The sequence below is a fragment of the Papilio machaon genome, chromosome 10 (genome assembly GCF_912999745.1).
Source record: "Papilio machaon chromosome 10, ilPapMach1.1, whole genome shotgun sequence".
In the NCBI taxonomy this organism is placed as follows: domain Eukaryota; kingdom Metazoa; phylum Arthropoda; class Insecta; order Lepidoptera; family Papilionidae; genus Papilio; species Papilio machaon.
In genome coordinates, this window is record NC_059995.1 from 1,607,383 (window position 1) to 1,632,447 (window position 25,065).

Here is a 25,065-nt window from a genome sequence, read left to right on the forward strand (position 1 = left end):
GCCACCTCGTGCGCCTGCTCACTATACCTGGTGAGTGCGCGGTGTCTCTCTGCAGGGCGACGTACTGTCGCACGAGACGCGCCACCTCGTGCGCCTGCTCCGCCTGCAGGCGGGTCACTATACCTGGTGAGTGCGCGGTGTCTCTCTGCAGGGCGACGTACTGTCGCACGAGACGCGCCACCTCGTGCGCCTGCTCACTATACCTGGTGAGTGCGCGGTGTCCCTCTGCAGGGCGACGTACTGTCGCACGAGACGCGCCACCTCGTGCGCCTGCTCACTATACCTGGTGAGTGCGCGGTGTCTCTCTGCAGGGCGACGTACTGTCGCACGAGACGCGCCACCTCGTGCGCCTGCTCACTATACCTGGTGAGTGCGCGGTGTCTCTCTGCAGGGCGACGTACTGTCGCACGAGACGCGCCACCTCGTGCGCCTGCTCCGCCTGCAGCCGGGTCACTATACCTGGTGAGTGCGCGGTGTCTCTCTGCAGGGCGACGTACTGTCGCACGAGACGCGCCACCTCGTGCGCCTGCTCACTATACCTGGTGAGTGCGCGGTGTCTCTCTGCAGGGCGACGTACTGTCGCACGAGACGCGCCACCTCGTGCGCCTGCTCCGCCTGCAGCCGGGTCACTATACCTGGTGAGTGCGCGGTGTCTCTCTGCAGGGCGACGTACTGTCGCACGAGACGCGCCACCTCGTGCGCCTGCTCCGCCTGCAGCCGGGTCACTATACCTGGTGAGTGCGCGGTGTCCCTCTGCAGGGCGACGTACTGTCGCACGAGACGCGCCACCTCGTGCGCCTGCTCACTATACCTGGTGAGTGCGCGGTGTCTCTCTGCAGGGCGACGTACTGTCGCACGAGACGCGCCACCTCGTGCGCCTGCTCACTATACCTGGTGAGTGCGCGGTGTCTCTCTGCAGGGCGACGTACTGTCGCACGAGACGCGCCACCTCGTGCGCCTGCTCCGCCTGCAGCCGGGTCACTATACCTGGTGAGTGCGCGGTGTCTCTCTGCAGGGCGACGTACTGTCGCACGAGACGCGCCACCTCGTGCGCCTGCTCACTATACCTGGTGAGTGCGCGGTGTCTCTCTGCAGGGCGACGTACTGTCGCACGAGACGCGCCACCTCGTGCGCCTGCTCACTATACCTGGTGAGTGCGCGGTGTCTCTCTGCAGGGCGACGTACTGTCGCACGAGACGCGCCACCTCGTGCGCCTGCTCACTATACCTGGTGAGTGCGCGGTGTCTCTCTGCAGGGCGACGTACTGTCGCACGAGACGCGCCACCTCGTACGCCTGCTCCGCCTGCAGCCGGGTCACTATACCTGGTGAGTGCGCGGTGTCTCTCTGCAGGGCGACGTACTGTCGCACGAGACGCGCCACCTCGTGCGCCTGCTCCGCCTGCCGCCGGGTCACTATACCTGGTGAGTGCGCGGTGTCTCTCTGCAGGGCGACGTACTGTCGCACGAGACGCGCCACCTCGTGCGCCTGCTCACTATACCTGGTGAGTGCGCGGTGTCTCTCTGCAGGGCGACGTACTGTCGCACGAGACGCGCCACCTCGTGCGCCTGCTCACTATACCTGGTGAGTGCGCGGTGTCTCTCTGCAGGGCGACGTACTGTCGCACGAGACGCGCCACCTCGTGCGCCTGCTCCGCCTGCAGCCGGGTCACTATACCTGGTGAGTGCGCGGTGTCCCTCTGCAGGGCGACGTACTGTCGCACGAGACGCGCCACCTCGTGCGCCTGCTCACTATACCTGGTGAGTGCGCGGTGTCTCTCTGCAGGGCGACGTACTGTCGCACGAGACGCGCCACCTCGTGCGCCTGCTCACTATACCTGGTGAGTGCGCGGTGTCTCTCTGCAGGGCGACGTACTGTCGCACGAGACGCGCCACCTCGTGCGCCTGCTCCGCCTGCAGCCGGGTCACTATACCTGGTGAGTGCGCGGTGTCTCTCTGCAGGGCGACGTACTGTCGCACGAGACGCGCCACCTCGTGCGCCTGCTCACTATACCTGGTGAGTGCGCGGTGTCTCTCTGCAGGGCGACGTACTGTCGCACGAGACGCGCCACCTCGTGCGCCTGCTCACTATACCTGGTGAGTGCGCGGTGTCTCTCTGCAGGGCGACGTACTGTCGCACGAGACGCGCCACCTCGTGCGCCTGCTCCGCCTGCAGCCGGGTCACTATACCTGGTGAGTGCGCGGTGTCCCTCTGCAGGGCGACGTACTGTCGCACGAGACGCGCCACCTCGTGCGCCTGCTCCGCCTGCAGCCGGGTCACTATACCTGGTGAGTGCGCGGTGTCTCTCTGCAGGGCGACGTACTGTCGCACGAGACGCGCCACCTCGTGCGCCTGCTCCGCCTGCAGCCGGGTCACTATACCTGGTGAGTGCGCGGTGTCTCTCTGCAGGGCGACGTACTGTCGCACGAGACGCGCCACCTCGTGCGCCTGCTCACTATACCTGGTGAGTGCGCGGTGTCTCTCTGCAGGGCGACGTACTGTCGCACGAGACGCGCCACCTCGTGCGCCTGCTCCGCCTGCAGCCGGGTCACTATACCTGGTGAGTGCGCGGTGTCTCTCTGCAGGGCGACGTACTGTCGCACGAGACGCGCCACCTCGTGCGCCTGCTCCGCCTGCAGCCGGGTCACTATACCTGGTGAGTGCGCGGTGTCCCTCTGCAGGGCGACGTACTGTCGCACGAGACGCGCCACCTCGTGCGCCTGCTCACTATACCTGGTGAGTGCGCGGTGTCTCTCTGCAGGGCGACGTACTGTCGCACGAGACGCGCCACCTCGTGCGCCTGCTCACTATACCTGGTGAGTGCGCGGTGTCTCTCTGCAGGGCGACGTACTGTCGCACGAGACGCGCCACCTCGTGCGCCTGCTCCGCCTGCAGCCGGGTCACTATACCTGGTGAGTGCGCGGTGTCCCTCTGCAGGGCGACGTACTGTCGCACGAGACGCGCCACCTCGTGCGCCTGCTCACTATACCTGGTGAGTGCGCGGTGTCTCTCTGCAGGGCGACGTACTGTCGCACGAGACGCGCCACCTCGTGCGCCTGCTCCGCCTGCAGCCGGGTCACTATACCTGGTGAGTGCGCGGTGTCTCTCTGCAGGGCGACGTACTGTCGCACGAGACGCGCCACCTCGTGCGCCTGCTCACTATACCTGGTGAGTGCGCGGTGTCTCTCTGCAGGGCGACGTACTGTCGCACGAGACGCGCCACCTCGTGCGCCTGCTCACTATACCTGGTGAGTGCGCGGTGTCTCTCTGCAGGGCGACGTACTGTCGCACGAGACGCGCCACCTCGTGCGCCTGCTCCGCCTGCAGCCGGGTCACTATACCTGGTGAGTGCGCGGTGTCCCTCTGCAGGGCGACGTACTGTCGCACGAGACGCGCCACCTCGTGCGCCTGCTCCGCCTGCAGCCGGGTCACTATACCTGGTGAGTGCGCGGTGTCTCTCTGCAGGGCGACGTACTGTCGCACGAGACGCGCCACCTCGTGCGCCTGCTCACTATACCTGGTGAGTGCGCGGTGTCTCTCTGCAGGGCGACGTACTGTCTCACGAGACGCGCCACCTCGTGCGCCTGCTCACTATACCTGGTGAGTGCGCGGTGTCTCTCTGCAGGGCGACGTACTGTCGCACGAGACGCGCCACCTCGTGCGCCTGCTCCGCCTGCAGCCGGGTCACTATACCTGGTGAGTGCGCGGTGTCTCTCTGCAGGGCGACGTACTGTCGCACGAGACGCGCCACCTCGTGCGCCTGCTCACTATACCTGGTGAGTGCGCGGTGTCTCTCTGCAGGGCGACGTACTGTCGCACGAGACGCGCCACCTCGTGCGCCTGCTCACTATACCTGGTGAGTGCGCGGTGTCTCTCTGCAGGGCGACGTACTGTCGCACGAGACGCGCCACCTCGTGCGCCTGCTCACTATACCTGGTGAGTGCGCGGTGTCTCTCTGCAGGGCGACGTACTGTCGCACGAGACGCGCCACCTCGTGCGCCTGCTCCGCCTGCAGCCGGGTCACTATACCTGGTGAGTGCGCGGTGTCTCTCTGCAGGGCGACGTACTGTCGCACGAGACGCGCCACCTCGTGCGCCTGCTCCGCCTGCAGCCGGGTCACTATACCTGGTGAGTGCGCGGTGTCTCTCTGCAGGGCGACGTACTGTCGCACGAGACGCGCCACCTCGTGCGCCTGCTCCGCCTGCAGCCGGGTCACTATACCTGGTGAGTGCGCGGTGTCTCTCTGCAGGGCGACGTACTGTCGCACGAGACGCGCCACCTCGTGCGCCTGCTCCGCCTGCAGCCGGGTCACTATACCTGGTGAGTGCGCGGTGTCCCTCTGCAGGGCGACGTACTGTCGCACGAGACGCGCCACCTCGTGCGCCTGCTCACTATACCTGGTGAGTGCGCGGTGTCTCTCTGCAGGGCGACGTACTGTCGCACGAGACGCGCCACCTCGTGCGCCTGCTCACTATACCTGGTGAGTGCGCGGTGTCTCTCTGCAGGGCGACGTACTGTCGCACGAGACGCGCCACCTCGTGCGCCTGCTCACTATACCTGGTGAGTGCGCGGTGTCTCTCTGCAGGGCGACGTACTGTCGCACGAGACGCGCCACCTCGTGCGCCTGCTCCGCCTGCAGCCGGGTCACTATACCTGGTGAGTGCGCGGTGTCCCTCTGCAGGGCGACGTACTGTCGCACGAGACGCGCCACCTCGTGCGCCTGCTCCGCCTGCAGCCGGGTCACTATACCTGGTGAGTGCGCGGTGTCTCTCTGCAGGGCGACGTACTGTCGCACGAGACGCGCCACCTCGTGCGCCTGCTCACTATACCTGGTGAGTGCGCGGTGTCTCTCTGCAGGGCGACGTACTGTCTCACGAGACGCGCCACCTCGTGCGCCTGCTCACTATACCTGGTGAGTGCGCGGTGTCTCTCTGCAGGGCGACGTACTGTCGCACGAGACGCGCCACCTCGTGCGCCTGCTCCGCCTGCAGCCGGGTCACTATACCTGGTGAGTGCGCGGTGTCTCTCTGCAGGGCGACGTACTGTCGCACGAGACGCGCCACCTCGTGCGCCTGCTCACTATACCTGGTGAGTGCGCGGTGTCTCTCTGCAGGGCGACGTACTGTCGCACGAGACGCGCCACCTCGTGCGCCTGCTCACTATACCTGGTGAGTGCGCGGTGTCTCTCTGCAGGGCGACGTACTGTCGCACGAGACGCGCCACCTCGTGCGCCTGCTCACTATACCTGGTGAGTGCGCGGTGTCTCTCTGCAGGGCGACGTACTGTCGCACGAGACGCGCCACCTCGTGCGCCTGCTCCGCCTGCAGCCGGGTCACTATACCTGGTGAGTGCGCGGTGTCTCTCTGCAGGGCGACGTACTGTCGCACGAGACGCGCCACCTCGTGCGCCTGCTCCGCCTGCAGCCGGGTCACTATACCTGGTGAGTGCGCGGTGTCTCTCTGCAGGGCGACGTACTGTCGCACGAGACGCGCCACCTCGTGCGCCTGCTCCGCCTGCAGCCGGGTCACTATACCTGGTGAGTGCGCGGTGTCTCTCTGCAGGGCGACGTACTGTCGCACGAGACGCGCCACCTCGTGCGCCTGCTCCGCCTGCAGCCGGGTCACTATACCTGGTGAGTGCGCGGTGTCCCTCTGCAGGGCGACGTACTGTCGCACGAGACGCGCCACCTCGTGCGCCTGCTCCGCCTGCAGCCGGGTCACTATACCTGGTGAGTGCGCGGTGTCTCTCTGCAGGGCGACGTACTGTCGCACGAGACGCGCCACCTCGTGCGCCTGCTCCGCCTGCAGCCGGGTCACTATACCTGGTGAGTGCGCGGTGTCCCTCTGCAGGGCGACGTACTGTCGCACGAGACGCGCCACCTCGTGCGCCTGCTCACTATACCTGGTGAGTGCGCGGTGTCCCTCTGCAGGGCGACGTACTGTCGCACGAGACGCGCCACCTCGTGCGCCTGCTCCGCCTGCAGCCGGGTCACTATACCTGGTGAGTGCGCGGTGTCCCTCTGCAGGGCGACGTACTGTCGCACGAGACGCGCCACCTCGTGCGCCTGCTCACTATACCTGGTGAGTGCGCGGTGTCCCTCTGCAGGGCGACGTACTGTCGCACGAGACGCGCCACCTCGTGCGCCTGCTCCGCCTGCAGCCGGGTCACTATACCTGGTGAGTGCGCGGTGTCTCTCTGCAGGGCGACGTACTGTCGCACGAGACGCGCCACCTCGTGCGCCTGCTCCGCCTGCAGCCGGGTCACTATACCTGGTGAGTGCGCGGTGTCCCTCTGCAGGGCGACGTACTGTCGCACGAGACGCGCCACCTCGTGCGCCTGCTCACTATACCTGGTGAGTGCGCGGTGTCCCTCTGCAGGGCGACGTACTGTCGCACGAGACGCGCCACCTCGTGCGCCTGCTCCGCCTGCAGCCGGGTGACGCGCTGCTGCAGCAGAGACCCGCACTTCACGTCCAGGAACAGCGTGCCGTCCTCTGACCGCACCTGTATCAACACATGGTTTACATCGTGTCAAATGTTATCTTACACTCACAATAAAATTACATAGATGATACCGTTTTCTGTGCGATATTCGCTTTAGTAGGAAGCGAATTCAATTATTTGGCTGTACTTTCAATAACTTTTAGATTAACACTAAAGTAACATGCCTCTTTAGTGATGAAGGCAAAATAATAAAGTTCACAGATGCTAACTGTGAAACCAAGGTATATCATCAGCTCACTATACGTCCCCACTGAGGGGTTCGGAGCCTACCCCAAGTTAAGGCCATAGTCAACGCCGGCCTAGTGCGGGTTGACTTCACACACATCATTGAATTTCTTCTCAGATATGTGCAGCATCACGATGTATTCCTTCACCGTAAGAACTTCAGATAAATGTACATATGTAAATCGAAAATCACATTGGTACATGGCGGTATTCGAACCCAGGTCCTGCAAATTGCAAATCAAGTGCTTAACCCCTGATCCACCGACGTCTTTAAACCAAGATGATGTGGATGGAATTTGGAACTGAAAAAAATTATAATGACAGGAATTAGAGGTCTTGTATTAACCTTCCTGGTGGAGATGAGCTCAGCGTATGGCCAGTGTGTGTCTGTCTCGTGTGTGGCGGGATGCAGCAGGTGTACTCCGCGCCTGTTGAGCGCCAGCACGTGCTCGCGCCACTCCCCGCCCGCGCCCGCACCGCCTGCGCCCGCAGCACCCGCAGCGCCCCCGCCCGACACACGCCGCACCGCGAAGAACGACGACCCGAACAGTGGCCAGCGAGACAACACCTGGGTACAAACACAAATGTAGATAACAATATTTTCTAGTCTTACAATCATTTTAGTATCTATAAAAATCTATGAAATTGAAGTTGAAAATAGGAATATATAATTATTGAAATTTAACAAAAATTACAACCTACTGTTAGCGTCGACTCTTCCCGTGCATGGACTGACCAGCAAAATGGCAGAAGAAAAAATGAAGAGTTGCTACTATTTAATTATTTGGTTGTAGCAAATAAGCTTGATAATCGATGGAAAGAGACGCGTTGGACGTAGGAAGATGTCTTGGCTGAGGAACATCAGGGAGTGGAACCAACATTGCCAGCGTTGAAGACCTGTTTCGCTTGGCGGAAGATAGGAAGAAATTCCCTAAGCTGACGGCCAACCTCCAATAGTGGAGAAGCACAAGAAGAAGAAGAATCGATTATAAGTTGTTAAACAGAAGACTTAGCGTGCGTTCTGATCTCTCACCTGTAGTACTTTAGACTTGGCGGCAGGCGGGGAGAGTGTCCTGACGGGAGGCCATTCTGCTGCGACCCAGGAGGCCCACTTGGCGGGGCGAGGGTCTCGTAGTGCCAGCAGGGGCTTGGGCAGCAGGAAGCGCAGGTCACGCGGCGTCGGTGCTTCAGGCAGGCCGGCTGCACGGTGCAGCAGCGCCGCCACCAGTGCTGCGTCGCGCAGAACTGGTGAGGGAGGTGCACCACCGTTCGGCAACACCAGGAGGAGACCTTCTAGGTAGTCTGGTGCCACCTGAAAGAAAAATAATAAATTATAAGTGCACACTTTTCTTACAAGATAAGGGAAAAAATGGATTTAATGAAGGAACGGAGTGCAGATGACGAAAAAAAAATGTGTGACATACCTGGTTGAAGAGGACCTCAGTGTAGAGCGGCGGCGCGTCGTGTCGCAGAGGATGGTGCCACACGGAGCGGCAGAAGATGAGGTAGAAGGGATGATGAGCTCGCTGCAGCTCCGTGGTGACGTCCAGTACGTACTCGTCGCCCGCCAGCGGCATCGTGAGCGCGTCGCCCGCAACTATGCAGTACAGAGAGAACTCCGCGCGCTCCGGCTCGCTGCTCACACCGATCTGTACACAAAACATTCATCAATGTTTCAAATTACTATTTTACATATTCCCGTTATTTTCCCGACTGGTTACCTGCCAGGTAATGTTTTTAGTATGTATGTAAGATTTTTCAATTCATATTTCACCCCGGAATATCATGAGTAATCAGTACTCGGGTTTTTTTTCATTTTTTTTTTAAATATACAATTATTATATACTAGCTATTACCCGCAATGCTGTCAACGCAGAATTTAAAAAAAAACTTAATATATAGTCTATGTGTTGTTCGAGACTGTGTTCTATATCTATACCAAATTTTATCAAGATTCATACAGCCGTTCTGGAGATACCTTGTAACAAACAAATATCCATCCTTCCTTCGAAACAATCGCATTTAAAATATTAGTAAGACTATTGTTAATTCGCACGCATTTAAGACAGCAAAGTTAATATATCAGTTATTGATAGTGTGTTTGTATAGAAGGTACCAGTTCGCAGAGTTCATTGACGATGTCCTGCACGACGGTGGCGCAGCGCGTGTTGACGACGCGCTCGGCGCCGCCCGGCAGCCGGTACAGCTGCCGGCGTGCTGACCTCCCTGCTGACACAGCTGTCACCTGCACATGCACATAGATAATAGCATAATAGAAAGGGCAAAGGTTGTACAGAAAAAGCATCCTTTCCCTTCCATATGCAACGCCGATTCTTATTAGAAAAAGGTGGGAATGGGGAGAGGACTAAATTTAACTTATGTCACTAAGTATCAGACACGAAGGACCAACTAACCTCTTCAACACTGGGTACGTTCTTCCTGCCCCCGCACCGTAGCGTCTTCCTCAAATTGGCGAGGCAGACGGATGCGGTGCCCTGGCACGGTCTCCGCCGGTCTGCTGCTGCTGCTGACAGGTACTCCACCAGGAACGGTCTAAACATTAAATTTATATAGAATCAAATACCAATGTTATAGCTTTAACGATATTGACACACAATCTTGCCCTAATTTAAGTCACTATTAAATGCTTCTGATTGTAATAGCAAGTGACACTAGGGAGAAATAATCCTGTGTGGTGCACTTACCGGAGAGTATCAGAGCATGTGAAGTAGGCGGCGAGTATGGACATGAGGCGCCAGGCGCGCTGGCAGGAGTCGGGCGCAGACGAGCGGTTCGATGTCGTCTGCTTCATCAGCTGGCAGTACACCTCGTCGCGTAGCTCCGGCACCGAGTGGCAATGCTGCACAGTTTAATTACAAACTTATGCTACTGAAGTAATTATGACATGAAGAATTGTAAGAAGAATGTAATAATTAACATATTTGTAGTTTTCTGAGCTTAAAAGAATAAGGGGACAGTTTTGTTAGACCAAAATTCAAAAATCAGAGTTTAAGCTTGTTTGAGTTCACGTCAAAATATCCTCGAGTGTTGTGGCTCACCGTCTTAAACTTTACTGTTCGTACTCTCAGATCTGGGCTAATTACTGCTGTATGGTAATTCTTACCATGAGAACAGTGTAGACGCACTTGACCTCAGTGAGGTCGTGGTGCTGTGCGCGCTCGGCGGGCTGCAGGTCGCCGCAGTAGGCGCGCACGCAGGTAAAGCACTCGAGCGCGGGAGGCGCTAGTGCGGCCGGCAAGCGCAACAATGGCGCTCGCAGCGGCCCCGCCTGCCACTTCACAACGTCTGTCTGTGCCTTCCATGTCCATTCGTTGCGTTTCGCTTTGCTCTTCAGTGAGGAATCAGCTTTCAATATTTCTAATCTGTGGATTAAAATTTTTATTTTCATCAATTTTCCCAATTCATGATAATACTTTCAAGCTTGTTAATTATAATAACCAAATGAGTGTAGTATATTTTCATAAAAATGCGTAAGGAACACGCCAGGCCAGTTAGTGACACAACGTGTTAAGAGTATGCTTCAAAATCTACTTTTGTGAGTTGAATTGTGTTATCATCGGCTTAAGGAAAATCGTCGTTCGCGTAACATTTTTTTCTGAACCTTCAATCACGATCATCGGTCACGTTTCTTCAAACCTAAAACAAAATCTACTAAAAAAAATCGGACGTGATTAGATACTCGGTTATTTAGATGCCAAACGAAGCATTGCACCTTTAAAGAAATGTAGGAATTAAAGAAAGTTTTACCAAGGAACGTGACATAATGACGCTTTGACTGTTAAATCGTACTATAGTTAGACTAACAAAGCGCTCACGGATCACGTAAGCGCGTAATTTAAACCGTATAAATGCGTAATTACCGCGCAGGTGTGATCCTATACGTACTTGCATATAAAAGAAGTTGGGTTAGGAAATACTTGACGGCAAATTAATATTTTTCTCTTTATAACAGTATCGTATATATGAATAGATGTAAATAGAATAAAATTTATTCATCCAAAAAAAGATTGTGATAAAACTAGTTATTTTGTCTATGGCACTGCATAAAAAAAAACTAAAAGTAGATTAGATAGAAAAAAAAGAAAAACAATGGATTAATTTTTCACATGAATATATTTACGGTTAATTAGTTTTTAATAGATATGACGTAATCATATAGTGCAGTAGAAAGCAGTTACGACACTATACGATGCGTAGAAAATTATAGATAATCAAAAAGCCGCGAAATAAACGCGCCTTCCATAACTTTTACAAGAATATTCAACGATAGACTACAATTATCTGACAAACTTTCCAATAAAACAACTTTGACTTATCATGTCAGAAAAACTGCAATGTGAACTTTAACTCAGGAATTTGTTAACTTGAGAGATTAGTGGTTTGAGAACTTGGAAAAATCAAATAGAGTAACGTTTTAACATCGTACGGCGTTTTATTTAATATATTGATATGTTTTTTTTAATGAATACATGTGTGAAAGACATTAAATAAACAGAAAATTTTGTATTTATTTTTTAAGCAATGGAAACCAATGGTTAAATTATACACGAACATTTAAGCGATAGACTACAATTATCTGGCAAATTATTCATTGTTAAAATGGAATGTAGTAAATTGACATTTAGTGAACCAGTTAGCCTTAAAACAAGTCTCTACTCCTTTATCTTATAGAAACATTAGTTGGTATATTGAGTAACTTTCACTGAGTGGTTCAGGGACTAACATAATTTATTGGTTACAATCGGCTTACAGCAGGTCTAAAATTTAATTTCAATATAGAGAAAAAGATATACATTTTACAAATAGATGATTTAAAAAAATGCTGACAAAATACAGCTAATAACCATAGATTTTTTTATAAGAGAAGGGGCAAACGAGCGGCTGGAACACCGAGGTGATCATCAACGCCCATGAACATCGGCAACACTAGAGGAACTGCAGATAACACCGAACCAATCAAAATTACTATATAACAGGTTTAATAATTATTTTTTGAATCTAGTACTGTTGTGGTTAAGATAAAAAATTACTTTTGTTATTTAGCAAGAGATAAATATTTCGCTTTTTAAACTTTAAAACATTATAGACAGCTAATCCAGAAATTGTAAACATATCTAGATACAATTTTAATTTCTACTTTTAGAAATCTTTAAGGTTGATTATAAAAGTTGCTTTAAGATTATTTTATATTCGATATGTGTTATACTCAAAACAGAAACTTTTTCATATCTAAGAAAGTTGTACACTACGTTGGTGTACTGTAAATGTTCTTTAAAATTTAACTTATTTTCTAGCCATGGACCGCAACTCCGTCCGCGCGGAATTAAAAAAAAACTTAATAATTAGCCTATGTGTTCTTTCAGACTATGTTCTACATCTATGCCAAATTTCATCAATAACCGTTCAGCCGTTCCGGAAATTCAAACAAACATCCATCCATCCAAACATTCGCATTTATAATATTAGTAAGATGTCTTAGTTTTTTTACTTTGGGTTGAATAATGCATTTTTGGCGTTTAAATTAGTGCATCGTAATACACATAATCGTAAATAAATGTTAACGTGACTATTGATGATAGATTACTCGAAAGTGGACTGTATTGAATAAAACTGTTTTGCAAGAGAATGAATTTACTTGAACTTTAAAATTAAACTAAGTACACGGAATTTACAGAATTAATCACACTTTGAGTCCCGCACTGAATCACTAAGTCGCTGAGATGTTGCTTCTAGCTAGCTGGAGAGAGAGCTGCCCCGCATGCCCGCCACATCGCCGTATATATCAGATTTCTTGAGGGGCTTAGCTCGAAGGGGGCCTAAGCGCGCTTTGACGTTGTGGGCGGGGCTTACATGTGGCGCCACTTCCCCCACCACGCTTACTGCCCCCTCCCCTCTCACCGCTTCGTTCCCCGCAACGGGCATGGGGGCTTAATGACATGGGGGCTAATGCCGTAGCTGTCCGTAACATTCTCCCCCCGGCGTAGATATCGAAGCCTCTTCTGGAGTCGGGAGGACAGCTACCTTTCTGACTGGTCTCCTGAGCAGCCCACCACATGTCTTTATCTCGACGTTCCTTGGCGGCCTGGAGTTGACGATGTGCTCTGCCTCCGCCAATAAGGTCGTCAGGGTGTCTTCCTTCGGATGTTTTGCTTTCAGCGTCGATTGAACGGAACGCACTAAGCGCTCCCATGCTCCTCCTTGGTTAGGCGCTCCCAGTGCGATAAATTTCCGGATAAAGCGACGGGTAAGTGCGTATTCCCGGAGTGCCGGTTCCCACTCCGCTGTTGCCTGGTTGATCCCTTTGCCCGCCCCTCGGAAGTTCGTCCCGTTGTCGGAGTAGACGACGCGCGGCCACTCGCGCCGCGCCGCCATTCGCCTTAACGCCTTTATCGCTGAGTCTATCGTAAGACTATGGACTAACTCTAAATGTATCGCGCGAGTTGTTAAACACGTAAACATCGCTACCCATCTTTTCTTACGACGTCGGCCGATCGCTACTGTTAACGGTCCGAAATAATCTATTCCCGTATATGTAAAGGGTCTTGCGTACGCACCTAATCTTTCCGACGGTAAATCGCCTGTTTCTGCCGGCCGCGGCGTTGCTTTTCGCACTTTACATAACATACAACTTCGTTCAACTTCGCGTACCGTCGGTCTCAGTCGGGTATTATGAAATACTAGGCATAAACCTGACCGATTCGCTACATACGGACTATATCGTGACGTATTATTCCTAATCTCGACAAGTAGGGTTAGCGAATCTTTCCACAGTCGTACTTTCTGAGCTTTAATTCGATGCTCGGTCTGAATCGCGCCGGCTAATCGAGCCCGTTTTAAACTAGCTTGTCGTTTTAAGCGCGGTATACCTTGTGCCTTAATCGGAGGTACCTTTTCTTTCGCGCCTATTAACGAAACTCTAACCGATCCGTCCTCGTATTGCGTTCGCCAGTAGGCCACCGTCGCGTATGCTTTTTCGCTCGCGTCATTAAATGCGTGCAGTTGGCGTTCGACAACTCCCCCCGTAGACGCGTAACCGCGCGGCAGACGAAGTGTTGCGGTTTCTCTTATAGCGTGTAGCCAGCTCTGGAACTCTTCCCGCGCAGATGGTGGTTGTTCGTCGTCCCAGCTTACCAATTTCAACGTCCAAAGATCTTGTAATTGTATCTTCGCAGTCGTCGCACGCTTATCGATAGTTATACTGCTTAGCGCCTCGAATTTGATTGAGTTCCAACTCGCTAAAACAAAGCCGGCGTTCGCATGCACCTCGATGACTTCCTTCGTGGTATTCTTCACGTCATCTTTCCAAGGCTGTCCGACGTTGTATCGATCGTCGATCTTGCGAACCGTATCGTTGAATCTATTTAAGGCACGTTCTTCCAAATGACGCGGTTTTGTGATAAGCGATATACCTAATGAATCGATCTCGTACTGCCTTTTTAACAATGCGTTAATCTCGTCATCTATGTTCGCGCAGCTTCTGTCTTCGGGTCTCGGTGAGTAGGAACGAATGTGAAGTACTGTTTCGTGGTCTTCTTCGCATACTGTTCGCGGCGTTGTCCCCTGTATCACCCAACCGAGCAATGTGTTCGCCGCGATAGGCTCGTCGCGACGTCCGATTCGTATCTTGCGCGATATAATTAAGTGCCAGTTGTCCGCTCCTATTAATAACTTAGGCTTCGCGTTCGTAAAGCAGACTTCTTTAGGCAAACCGCGTAAGTGACTTAACTGCAAACATTCGGTACTCACGGTTTGCATCCCGGCGGATAGACTCTTCACTGTTCTAGCCTTAATTTCGTGTGACTTTTCTTGTCTTTTTCCTCTAATAGTAAGGTTGACGATACGACTATTCGGGTGATCGTTCGTCGCCGATACACAGCGGATGCGAAGTTTACGCGTCGGTCCATTTGCGCCTATTTCTCTTGCCAGTTGCTCGTCTATCAGAGATATAGTTGAACCCTCGTCAAGAAGCGCGTAGGTGGATATCTCCCTGCCTTCTGCTCCGCGTATCACTACCGGGCACACCTTTAGCAAAACTGATTCGCACATCGCCGACGTTGACGCGACGAGCGCAGTTTCTTCGGCCGCGCTGCCCTCTTGTTCTGTCGGCGACGCCCTCTCGGCATGTAAAAGTTCGTGATGCCGACCCCTGCATTCGTTGATACCGCATCGCTTTTCCTTACATGCGAAGCGTCGATGCCGGCCCCGTAAGCAGTTGAAGCAGACTTTTTGTTCTTGCGCCCACGCCCATCTTTCTTTAACACTCATGTTTGACAGCTTCGTGCATTCTTTTACGCCGTGTTGTCCGCCGCAACAGAGACAATGTTTTGTCTCACTCTTGACCGGTGTAGTGGTTAGTATAGTTGCTTCTCGTGGCTTCTCACGGCGCGACGTTGTCTCTGTCTTCACAAACGGTGTTGCGGTGTAGGCGTGGCTTAACGCGCGGTCAGCTTCTCTCATCAGGAATTTAGACATGGTCACGATTTCCGGTTCTTCGATGGTGCCAAAGTCTTCGGCGTAATCACACCATCTCGATCGAAGATGCGGACTTAATCTTTCGCTCACATATCTCACTAACATAGGTGTTGACGATAGAACTTAAAAGCCGTCATAATGTTTTTATTTGTGATTTAACCTTACTGATATTGTAACATATAATTTTGTTTAATTTCTTTGTTGTATTCTACTACATTAATTCCATAAATACTATTTGTTATCTGTAACCTACCAAGGTAGATGTAAAAATATTTAGTAGTTTTTAAATATAAAAAATAAAATGATTTTGGAGGGTGGACGGCACTTTTGCAGTCGAATTTCGTCCGTCGAACGTACTGTGCGCACCCATGTTTGAAAACCTGTGTTTCATTTCTGCTGCATCGCCGCCATCCTTTACAATTTTGGTCACTTCGAGCCGCATCTTGAACTGGTTGATTCCCGTGGAGCTTATTGTAAATTTATTTCGCGTGGATAAAACGGTTAATGATGCCAACTACGCGGCGGCAGCAGCAAGCGTCTGCTTCGGACCCTGCCCCGGAGGCAGCACATCAGCCTTCTCGTGGAGCCGATGTTATAATTTCGCGAGGAACCCAGGCTGCCAAGGAGGAGACACCGAAGAGGCCACCCAGCGCAAACACGTTCAGGTCGGCAACAGCAAGGAGATCGTGTTCATCTTCGTCTAGCGCTAGACGGAAGCAATTGGAACTAAAAGCTGAACAGGCGAAGGCCGAGATAAGATTGCAGCTCATAGAAAAGCAGCTGGAGGCAGATCTAGCACAGTTGGAAGAGGAGGAGGTGGCTGATGACGTCACCGAAAGTCGGTTTGTTGCAGACGAACGTACGAGAGAAAGTGTAAGGGAATGGTTGGACCGTAGCCAAGGGGAACCTTGTGCAGCCCTCGAGCCACGTGCTCGGACCTATCCGACGTTCCTGAGCACCAATCAGCCTTCACGGGAGGCTACATCTGACGTCCAACAACTGGCACACGTACTGAAAGAGATGATGACCCAAACGAGTTCACAGCGAGAGGACAGGCTCCTAAGCCGCCTCGCCACCCCACGAGATCTTCCCGAATTTCACGGTGAATATGTTGAGTGGCTTCACTTCAAAAATGCTTACGAGGAGTCCACGAAAATATGTAAATTTAGTGACAGTGAAAACTTGTGGCGGCTAAGAAGATCGCTTCGCGGCGCAGCCAAGGAGGCGGTGGCAGACCTGCTCATCGGCAACACGGTGCCCTCGCAGGTGATGGACACGCTGGAACTGAGGTTTGGACGCTCTGATTTTATTGTAAACACAATCACAACACAGCTAAAGAAGCTACCACCATTACCCTTATTTTATCAAAGCAACTTAATAGAATTTTCCACTAAAATAATTAATTCAGTTGCCACATTAGGAGCATTAAATAAAGAAGAATATCTTAGAAGTCCAGAGTTAATAAATGCAGTTATATTTAAATTGCCCAGCACTTTGCTTAGTAAATGGACAGACTATGCTTACAGTAAACGCTTAGATAATTTACCTAAGCTTACATTATTAGCCGAATTTTTAAAACAAGAATCACAGATATTACTAAGCGTGGGAACTATTCCATTGGATAATTATAATAGTCAACAGACAGAAAACAAAACACGAAAAAGATACAATGTATTTAATTTGAGTACTACAGACTATAACACCAATGAGATATGCAAATTTTGTAATAAATCTGTACATAAATTAACGGATTGTCGAATATTTCGGCGTGCATTACGGCGGGACAGATGGAAATTTGTAAAATCACAAGGTCTTTGCTTTGTTTGTTTACATCGACGACACACCGCCGCCATGCAATGCAATGCACCGCCATGCGACGTCGATAACTGCGGACTTCAACATCATCGCTTATTACATTTTAATAAAGCAGCTGTATACGCGCCGGCCGACGCGCGAGCCGCTGATCGCTCGCGTTCGCCCGCGCCGCCTAGTGGGCGCGAACCGCCCGCGCCGCCGGCGCCGGAGTCCCTGTCAGCGCAGTCGCCGCCGCCCGCCGCGGTGGGCACGGTGGCCCATCTAGCCGCTGGTTCAAGTGCTCCGCGCGACGAAGTGTTGTTAAAAGTGGTGAGAGTGAAATTACGCGGTCCGTCCGGAGTTGAACTTATATCGCATGCCTTACTGGACGATGGTGCCTCGGTGTCAGTGATAGACGCGAACTTAGCCGACCAGTTAGGCCTAGTGGCTAGCGAATCTAGTGCGGTAAGATTCGTCGACGCGTTCGGTATAGAAGTGTATCAGGCGGACACGCCTAAGGTTACGGTGGACATTAGCAGTACCGATAGTAATAATATTTATAATTGTAAAATTCAATTTCGCAAAATTTCAAAGCTCAATTTACCTATGCAAAATTTGTCTGTTATAAATAACATTAATTGTAAACATTTAACATGTATAAAGGGTAATGTCTGTAAAGAGAATGTAATTCCGAAGTTGTTAATAGGCGAAGATAATTATCATATTATTGCACCTTTACAAATAATTTGTGGGAGCAAAAATGAACCTTATGCTACTCGATGCAGGTTAGGTTGGTCTATTCACGGCTACAGCGGTCGCACTCACACTCCCTCCGCGCGTAGTATCTTCTATCTCGCTCACTCTGACGGCGAGAAGCTTAATGAGTTAATAACAAATTCTTTCGCTATAGATTCGATTGGAATATCGCCGTTACGTCGTGAGAATAAAGCTCACATTCGTGCGGTTGACATTTTAGATAAATCTTTTCGTAAAGTAGATGAACATTATGAAGTTTGTTTACCATTTAAGAGTGACGAATTTACTATGCCTGATTCCTACGATAATGCTTTGTCTCGAATGATTTCATTAAACAAAAAATTTAACAACAATAGGGATTATGCTGACAGGTACAGCAGAGAAATTAAAAAATTGTTCGACGAAGGTTATGCGAGGGAAATTAAGAGCAGCGAGCAGTCATTGAGTCATGTATGGTATTTACCACACTTTGGCGTACAGAACCCTAACAAGCCTGGGAAGTTGCGACTAGTGTTCGACGCAGCAGCTAAGGTCAGTGGTTTATGTCTTAATGATTTTTTATTAACAGGTCCTGACTTATATAATTCTTTGTTTGGAATAATGTTACGGTTCCGCACTCATCCAGTGGTTATCATGGGTGACATAAAGGATATGTTTTTACGTATAAAGATAAGCCCTGATAATCAACATGTCTTTCGTTTTTTATGGAAGGACCCCGCTGCTGGCGACGACGCTCCGATCAAGGTATGTGTTATGCAGTGTTTAATATTTGGCGCGACGTGCTCACCTTTTATAGCTCAATATGTTAAAAATAAAAATGCATCCATGTACGAAGATTTACATCCAGAGGCCGTTAGAGTTATTTTAAATAATCATTACATGGACGATTGTTTACATTCGACGACTTCTGTAGAGGAAGCAATTAAATTAATAAAAACTATTACTGAAATTCACGGGCACGCCGGCTTTAACATGCGAAGTTGGACGAGCAACAGTAAACAGGTAATTGATTGTTTACCCAATGAGTCATTAGCTAGCAGCGCTATACAACTTAAAGACGGAGCCACAAATGTAGTCGAGCGCACATTAGGTTTGATGTGGCATCCCTCAGATGACACATTTTTATTTAACATTTCATTTAACCGCTTATCGGATAATGTACTTAATGGAAGTGAACCACCAACCAAAGCTAAGATGTTAAGTTTAATTATGTCTATATATGACATGCAAGGTTTTATAACGCCTATAACTATAAAGGGTAAAATAATTTTACAAAATGTACATAGGAGTGGAGTGAGCTGGAATTGCCCTATCCATATAAAAGATTATGAATGTTTTTTAAAATGGCTTAACGATTTAAAATTATTAGCACAACTTCGTATCCCGCGTTGGTACAACAACACAGGTATGTGGACTGATTGTTATCCCCAAACAAACTCAGATGATCCTGAACGAATAATCAACACCGAGATGCATATATTTTGCGATGCCTCCTTGAAGGCATATGCAGCAGTTGTTTATTGGCGATTTATTCGCACGGATGGTAAGGTGTTCATTTGTTTTGTCACTAGCAAAAGTCGGGTGAGCCCGTTACGACCCGTGTCCGTACCCCGGTTGGAACTTCAAGCAGCACTGTTAGCTGCACGTTTGGCGAGCACGGTCCAGACGGAGCACACCGACATCACACCGACTAGACGGTATTTTTGGACAGATTCTAAAACTGTCTTGCAATGGATTCGAAGCGATCCACGTACGTTCAAACCGTACGTCGCCCACAGGTTGGGCGAGATAGACGAGTTGACTCGCGTCACGGAATGGAGGTACGTACCAACGGGCTTGAACGTAGCAGATGTTGCCACGCGTGAGGACGCCCCAGAGATCTTATACTCTGATAATGGAACCAACTTTAGAGGTGCAGATGCCGAGCTTAAGCGCAGTCTCCAGGAGCTGAATTTTGAACGCCTTCAGGACGACGGTTTGGTAAGAGGCATAGAATGGCGTTTTATTCCTCCAGGTGCTCCAGAAATGGGTGGCGCCTGGGAGCGATTGGTGCGCTCTGTCAAAACGGCATTAAAGGTCGTACTTAAGGAACGAGCACCACATTTCGATACTTTGTCTACTCTGATGTGCGAAGTGGAAGCTTTAATCAATAGCCGACCCATCACTCATGTTTCTACTGATCCTAATTACCCAGAAGCTTTACCACCTAACCATTTTCTAATAGGTACCTCCTCGAGTGGAACTCCTTACGGTAAGTACGATAACGGTGACCTTTGTAATTTAGGCAAGCGTTGGCGAGTAGCACAGAGGCTTACGGATTTGTTTTGGAGTCGTTGGTTAAAAGAATATCTCCCAACATTGTTACCTAGGCAAAAATGGAATGACGAGGCAAAAGCATTATCAGTAGGTGATTACGTATTGATTGTCGACCCACAGTTAGAACGCGGTTCGTGGAAGCATGGCGTAGTGAGTGCGGCCCATGCCGGAGAGGACGGCAGAGTGCGTTGCGTTGATGTGCAAACGCGCACGGGCGTGTTAAAGCGTCCAGTAACTAGAGTAGCATTGCTTGAGGTATAGGTTTGTAGTGCTGAGGAGTCAGCACTAGGGGGCGGTGTTGACGATAGAACTTAAAAGCCGTCATAATGTTTTTATTTGTGATTTAACCTTACTGATATTGTAACATATAATTTTGTTTAATTTCTTTGTTGTATTCTACTACATTAATTCCATAAATACTATTTGTTATCTGTAACCTACCAAGGTAGATGTAAAAATATTTAGTAGTTTTTAAATATAAAAAATAAAATGATTTTGGAGGGTGGACGGCACTTTTGCAGTCGAATTTCGTCCGTCGAACGTACTGTGCGCACCCATGTTTGAAAACCTGTGTTTCATTTCTGCTGCATCGCCGCCATCCTTTACAATAGGGTTACGGAGATACCCTCTGCCGTCTACATTGCGTATTATACACACTATGTTCTGAAGCTTAACAGCGAAACTATTCAACTCTTGTGCGGTTTGGCCGAGCCTCGGTAGGCGTCTGAGATCTTCTATTGCTCTATCGATAATCGTCTCCGTTCGACCGAAGCACTGCTCCAACGTCCGCATTATTTGTCGCGGATCGCTTTCCGTAAATAACAAAGCTGATACTGCGTCTCTAGCAGCGCCACGTAAACAGACACGTAGTCTTCCCATATTCTCGGCGTGTGTAAAACCGTATAACTCCGTTGACTCTTTCATCGCGGTTTTAAACGCGAGCCACTCCACTGCCGATCCACTGAATACGGGTAACTCCTGAGCTTGTTTTGAAGACGCAGGTCGGAGCCTTGTCATCTTTTCTAGCGCTTCTGCTAAGCGTTCTATCCCTTTTTCTTTGTTCCCGGGAGTCCTCGAACGCGATCTATGACGATACGGCGACGGTAGTCTACTTTGTTCCCTACGCGTCGGCGACCGATCATTTTGATACGACGTTAAGTGGCGACTCTCTCCCGGCGCAACGTCGCGATTTGTATAGTGCTCACTATAGCGGCGTTCGTTCTCCTCTATCCCGACCCGTGCGTTTATTCTACCTAATAGCGCAGGTTCAAAATCTAGCCCTATTCGTGAGCTCTGCGCTATATCAACGCGGTTCGCGGGTTGCGGAAGCGGCGAGGAGGGGGGCTCCCCCCGTATGGTATTAACATTTTCTACCCATAACGAAACACGGCTATCTTCTAAATCGTTCGCGGCAACTACACTATTCGCTTCAATCTGCGCGACGTCCCTAGCTAGCTTTTTCTTGACTAATTCCTCTTCGAGGTCAAGACGTTTTCTCCTTATCTCAGCGAGTTCCTTTGCGGCCCTATATTCCATGTCTCGTAACGCGGCGTTCGAACTCGCAGTAGATCTAACCGACCGAGCTACATGTGCATAAGCCGCGGGCCCTTTTTCGACATTACGTCTCACCGGCGTTGTTTCCCCTAACAATAACTCACTCGACGGATTATCAGTCATGGCGAGCGCGTCGGTTCGCGGCGCGGTTGAACTCGCCTCCATCGGCTGCGGGACGAAGTCGGTATTGTACGTAAATACGGGCGCGGGCACGGCACCGGTGCCGGCACGAGACAAGGCGTTGGCGGAAGGCGACGCGGGCGTGTGATCGAACACGTGTACTTCGACGGGCGCGTTATCTTGTTTCTTCATGCTTCTTGTTAGTGGCATTTTATCCCTCGTTGCGGCTTCCTATCGTCTCTAAAGAGACGCACGCAATGGTTGCCGATCCGCCAAAAGGCGTTACCAGACAGTTACCGTTTGTCACCGTTAGGTGGTAACGATCTGGCCGCGTAAACGCGGTTTTTGAAACTAGATAAGACGTTCGTCTGTTCTAACTATTCGATAATTCTTCTTGCTTGATCCGGCGTCGAATGACCAAAGAACTGTTGATGATAGACTGCTTCGAAATGGACTGTATTGAATGAAACTGTTTTGCAAGATAAGAATTTACTATTAAACTTTGATTTACAACAAAGAGTACACGGAATTTACCGAATTAATCACACTTTGAGTCCCGCACTGAATCACTAAGTCGCTGAGATGTTGCTTCTAGCTAGCTGGAGAGAGAGCTGCCCCGCATGCCCGCCACATCGCCGTATATATCAGATTTCTTGAGGGGCTTAGCTCGAAGGGGGCCTAAGCGCGCTTTGACGTTGTGGGCGGGGCTTACATGTGGCGCCACTTCCCCCACCACGCTTACTGCCCCCTCCCCTCTCACCGCTTCGTTCCCCGCAACGGGCATGGGGGCTTAATGACATGGGGGCTAATGCCGTAGCTGTCCGTAACAGTGACGTACAATGGTTTCTGCTTTCGGAGTTTCGTGGCCGTATCGTGACTACGCCGTGTTTATGTACAATTATAACGTAGGAAGCGATTCTTGTGTTGCTATCCGTATGCAACAGGCTTCGGGACACGAACATTTTAACCTGTCTAAAAGTTAAATTATAGCTTATCTATGCATCTAAATGTATTAATGAAATTGTTGAAATATTTCATACACATGTTGTATTTACTTTTCGGAAGGCCGTTTGTTCGACCGTTTTTTTCTAATCACTGGAACGGCTGGACCGATTTGACGGAACGGAAGGTTTAATGCACGCGGGCATTAGGCTGCTATTTTTTTTTTAAATTTTGCGCTGAAAAATAAAGCGCTTACTAGTAAAGTATATTATAATTCAAAGTAAGTTAACGAATAATATTAAATGTTGAACTTTATAAAGTAGCACCTACGTTCAGCAAATTGAATGTATTGAGTTTGCGTCTCGCTTTTTTTTTTATTATACCGACCATGACACGGGTTTATTCGACCACGACCACGGCCATTCATACGTAAATTGTAGTTTTTTTCATAATTATTTAAAAAAAATAATAACTGCCGCACTTAGCGTTGTCTGATGGGCATATAACCAAATCCTTAATGTAATTTTCTCTTGATAGATACAACTCTGAAGTTCTGAATGCTATTAACGAATAATGATTCAAGTAAGGTTGAAAAAGCTGACTGTGGGTAATAATTTGAAAATACAAAATCATGATATTCTATCTTACTAATATTATAAATGCGAATGTTTAGATGGATGGATGTTTCTTATTAGGTATCACCAGAACGGCTAAATGGATCTCGATGATATTTGGTATAGATGTTGAACACAGTCTGGAAGAAATTATACACTACAATTTTTTTTTAAGTCCGCGCGGTCAAAGTCGCGGTCGACAGGAAATATAACATGTGTTTTATAAAAGAAATCTTTTATATTTTTGCATTATTTGGTTATACAAGTTATTTAATAAGACAAAGTTTAAGTTAATTAGTATAAAGAAAGTAGCATTTATGTAAAAACAGATCATTAAGCGATATCCTTCTAAGTGGTTCCACTGGTTTTGTATTATACTAAAACTATAAATGCATAGTTTTTAACGATTTTTTTCCTTCATGATTTACTATTCCCTTATCCCGTTATTATTCCTATATCCCGCTTGAAAGAATGTTATTACGAAAAGTCAGTCCAATTTTTTATAATCACAAAATAAAACAATTTAATCAAAATAAGTTTTGTATCAGAAAACGTAAACGGTAGGAAACCTCAACTACTGCACATTAGAAAAAAATCTCACAAGATATTATCTGCTGAATCATCGTCGGTAGCTTCCCCGTCAGCGTCTACCGACAAACTGTCAGAGGACATGTCGGCACAATCGCCTCCTGACAATTCGACCGACATCTCGATCGACTGAACGAACACTAAACCCCTGACCACTCGACCGACAACTCTGTCGACTAAACGAACACTGAACGCGAGCTAGCGGCGAAAGTGTTCGACCATTGCTGTCGGTTACCAAATTCGAATTACTTTGCATCTCATCGGTTTTCGTATGTATGTTTATTTACACATTATTTGAGACACGTGCTTCAATTCTATATTCAATTCTATATAAAATAGACTTAATAAGTAATTATATATTCTTAAGATTAGCTTTTGCCCGCGACATTGTCCGCACGTAATTTAAAAAAAAAACTTAATATGTAGCCTATTTCTTCTTGAAGACTATGTTCTACATATGTGCCAAATTTCATCAAGATCTGTTCAGCCGTTCCAGAGATAACTTCAAATAAACATCCATCTATCCATCTTAACATTCGCATTTATAATATTAATAAGAAGAAAGATAAATACGACAGATAAAATAGACAATTGACTACGTATTGTCGTATTGTCTTGGCATTAGCCATAGGTAAAAAAGATTGGTAATAAAATCTGACTAACACACTCATTACCGCACTCAGAATAGTTAAGTGGAGACACTTACTGTAGATTTACTATGACAAACCTACATTAAGGAATTGTTAGAAGTAACCATTAACAAGTATTAATTTTTTCCTTATAATTATTTCAACTCTTACCTTAACCCAGTTGGCAAAATTATGTAAGTATGCTATACTCATAGTCGTTAATGGTTACTTAAACAATGCCTTTGTACACTGAATTTCCACTATCTGACTCCGTTCATGGCGATTTATTATTTTCATGTTTTAAATTTTTTTTTTATTAAATTTGATTATTTTTCTCAACATAGTTTTTAAAGAAGTCTGAGACATCTAGAATTAAAAATGTGGATGCGTTTGTTGCAATATTTAGGAAACGACGCTCGAGATGTGTCCACTCAGATTACTCAACTGAAATCTCCGGCGGTTATTGCGGATTATTATTGCGTAAAAATTGCTCTTGCGTCTAAAACTTTTAGCATCATTTCTTTTCTATTATT

General features: G+C 49.2%; 1 protein-coding gene across 1 annotated transcript in view; it reads right to left on the bottom strand.

The window, feature by feature from the left end:
- Positions 1–5,333: 5,333 nt before the first annotated feature.
- Positions 5,334–25,065, bottom strand: part of LOC106713338 (unconventional myosin-XV) — a 94,165-nt gene continuing 74,433 nt past the window's right edge. The window contains exons 24-35 of the mRNA XM_045679772.1: positions 9,851–10,109; positions 9,432–9,586; positions 9,141–9,279; positions 8,843–8,971; positions 8,151–8,375; positions 7,760–8,038; positions 7,073–7,294; positions 6,345–6,501; positions 6,122–6,267; positions 5,946–6,032; positions 5,386–5,856; positions 5,334–5,339 (exon numbers count right to left, since the gene is read on the bottom strand). Coding sequence (XP_045535728.1) covers positions 5,334–5,339; positions 5,386–5,856; positions 5,946–6,032; positions 6,122–6,267; positions 6,345–6,501; positions 7,073–7,294; positions 7,760–8,038; positions 8,151–8,375; positions 8,843–8,971; positions 9,141–9,279; positions 9,432–9,586; positions 9,851–10,109 — 2,275 coding nt within the window. The remainder of the gene's footprint in view (positions 5,340–5,385; positions 5,857–5,945; positions 6,033–6,121; positions 6,268–6,344; positions 6,502–7,072; positions 7,295–7,759; positions 8,039–8,150; positions 8,376–8,842; positions 8,972–9,140; positions 9,280–9,431; positions 9,587–9,850; positions 10,110–25,065) is intronic.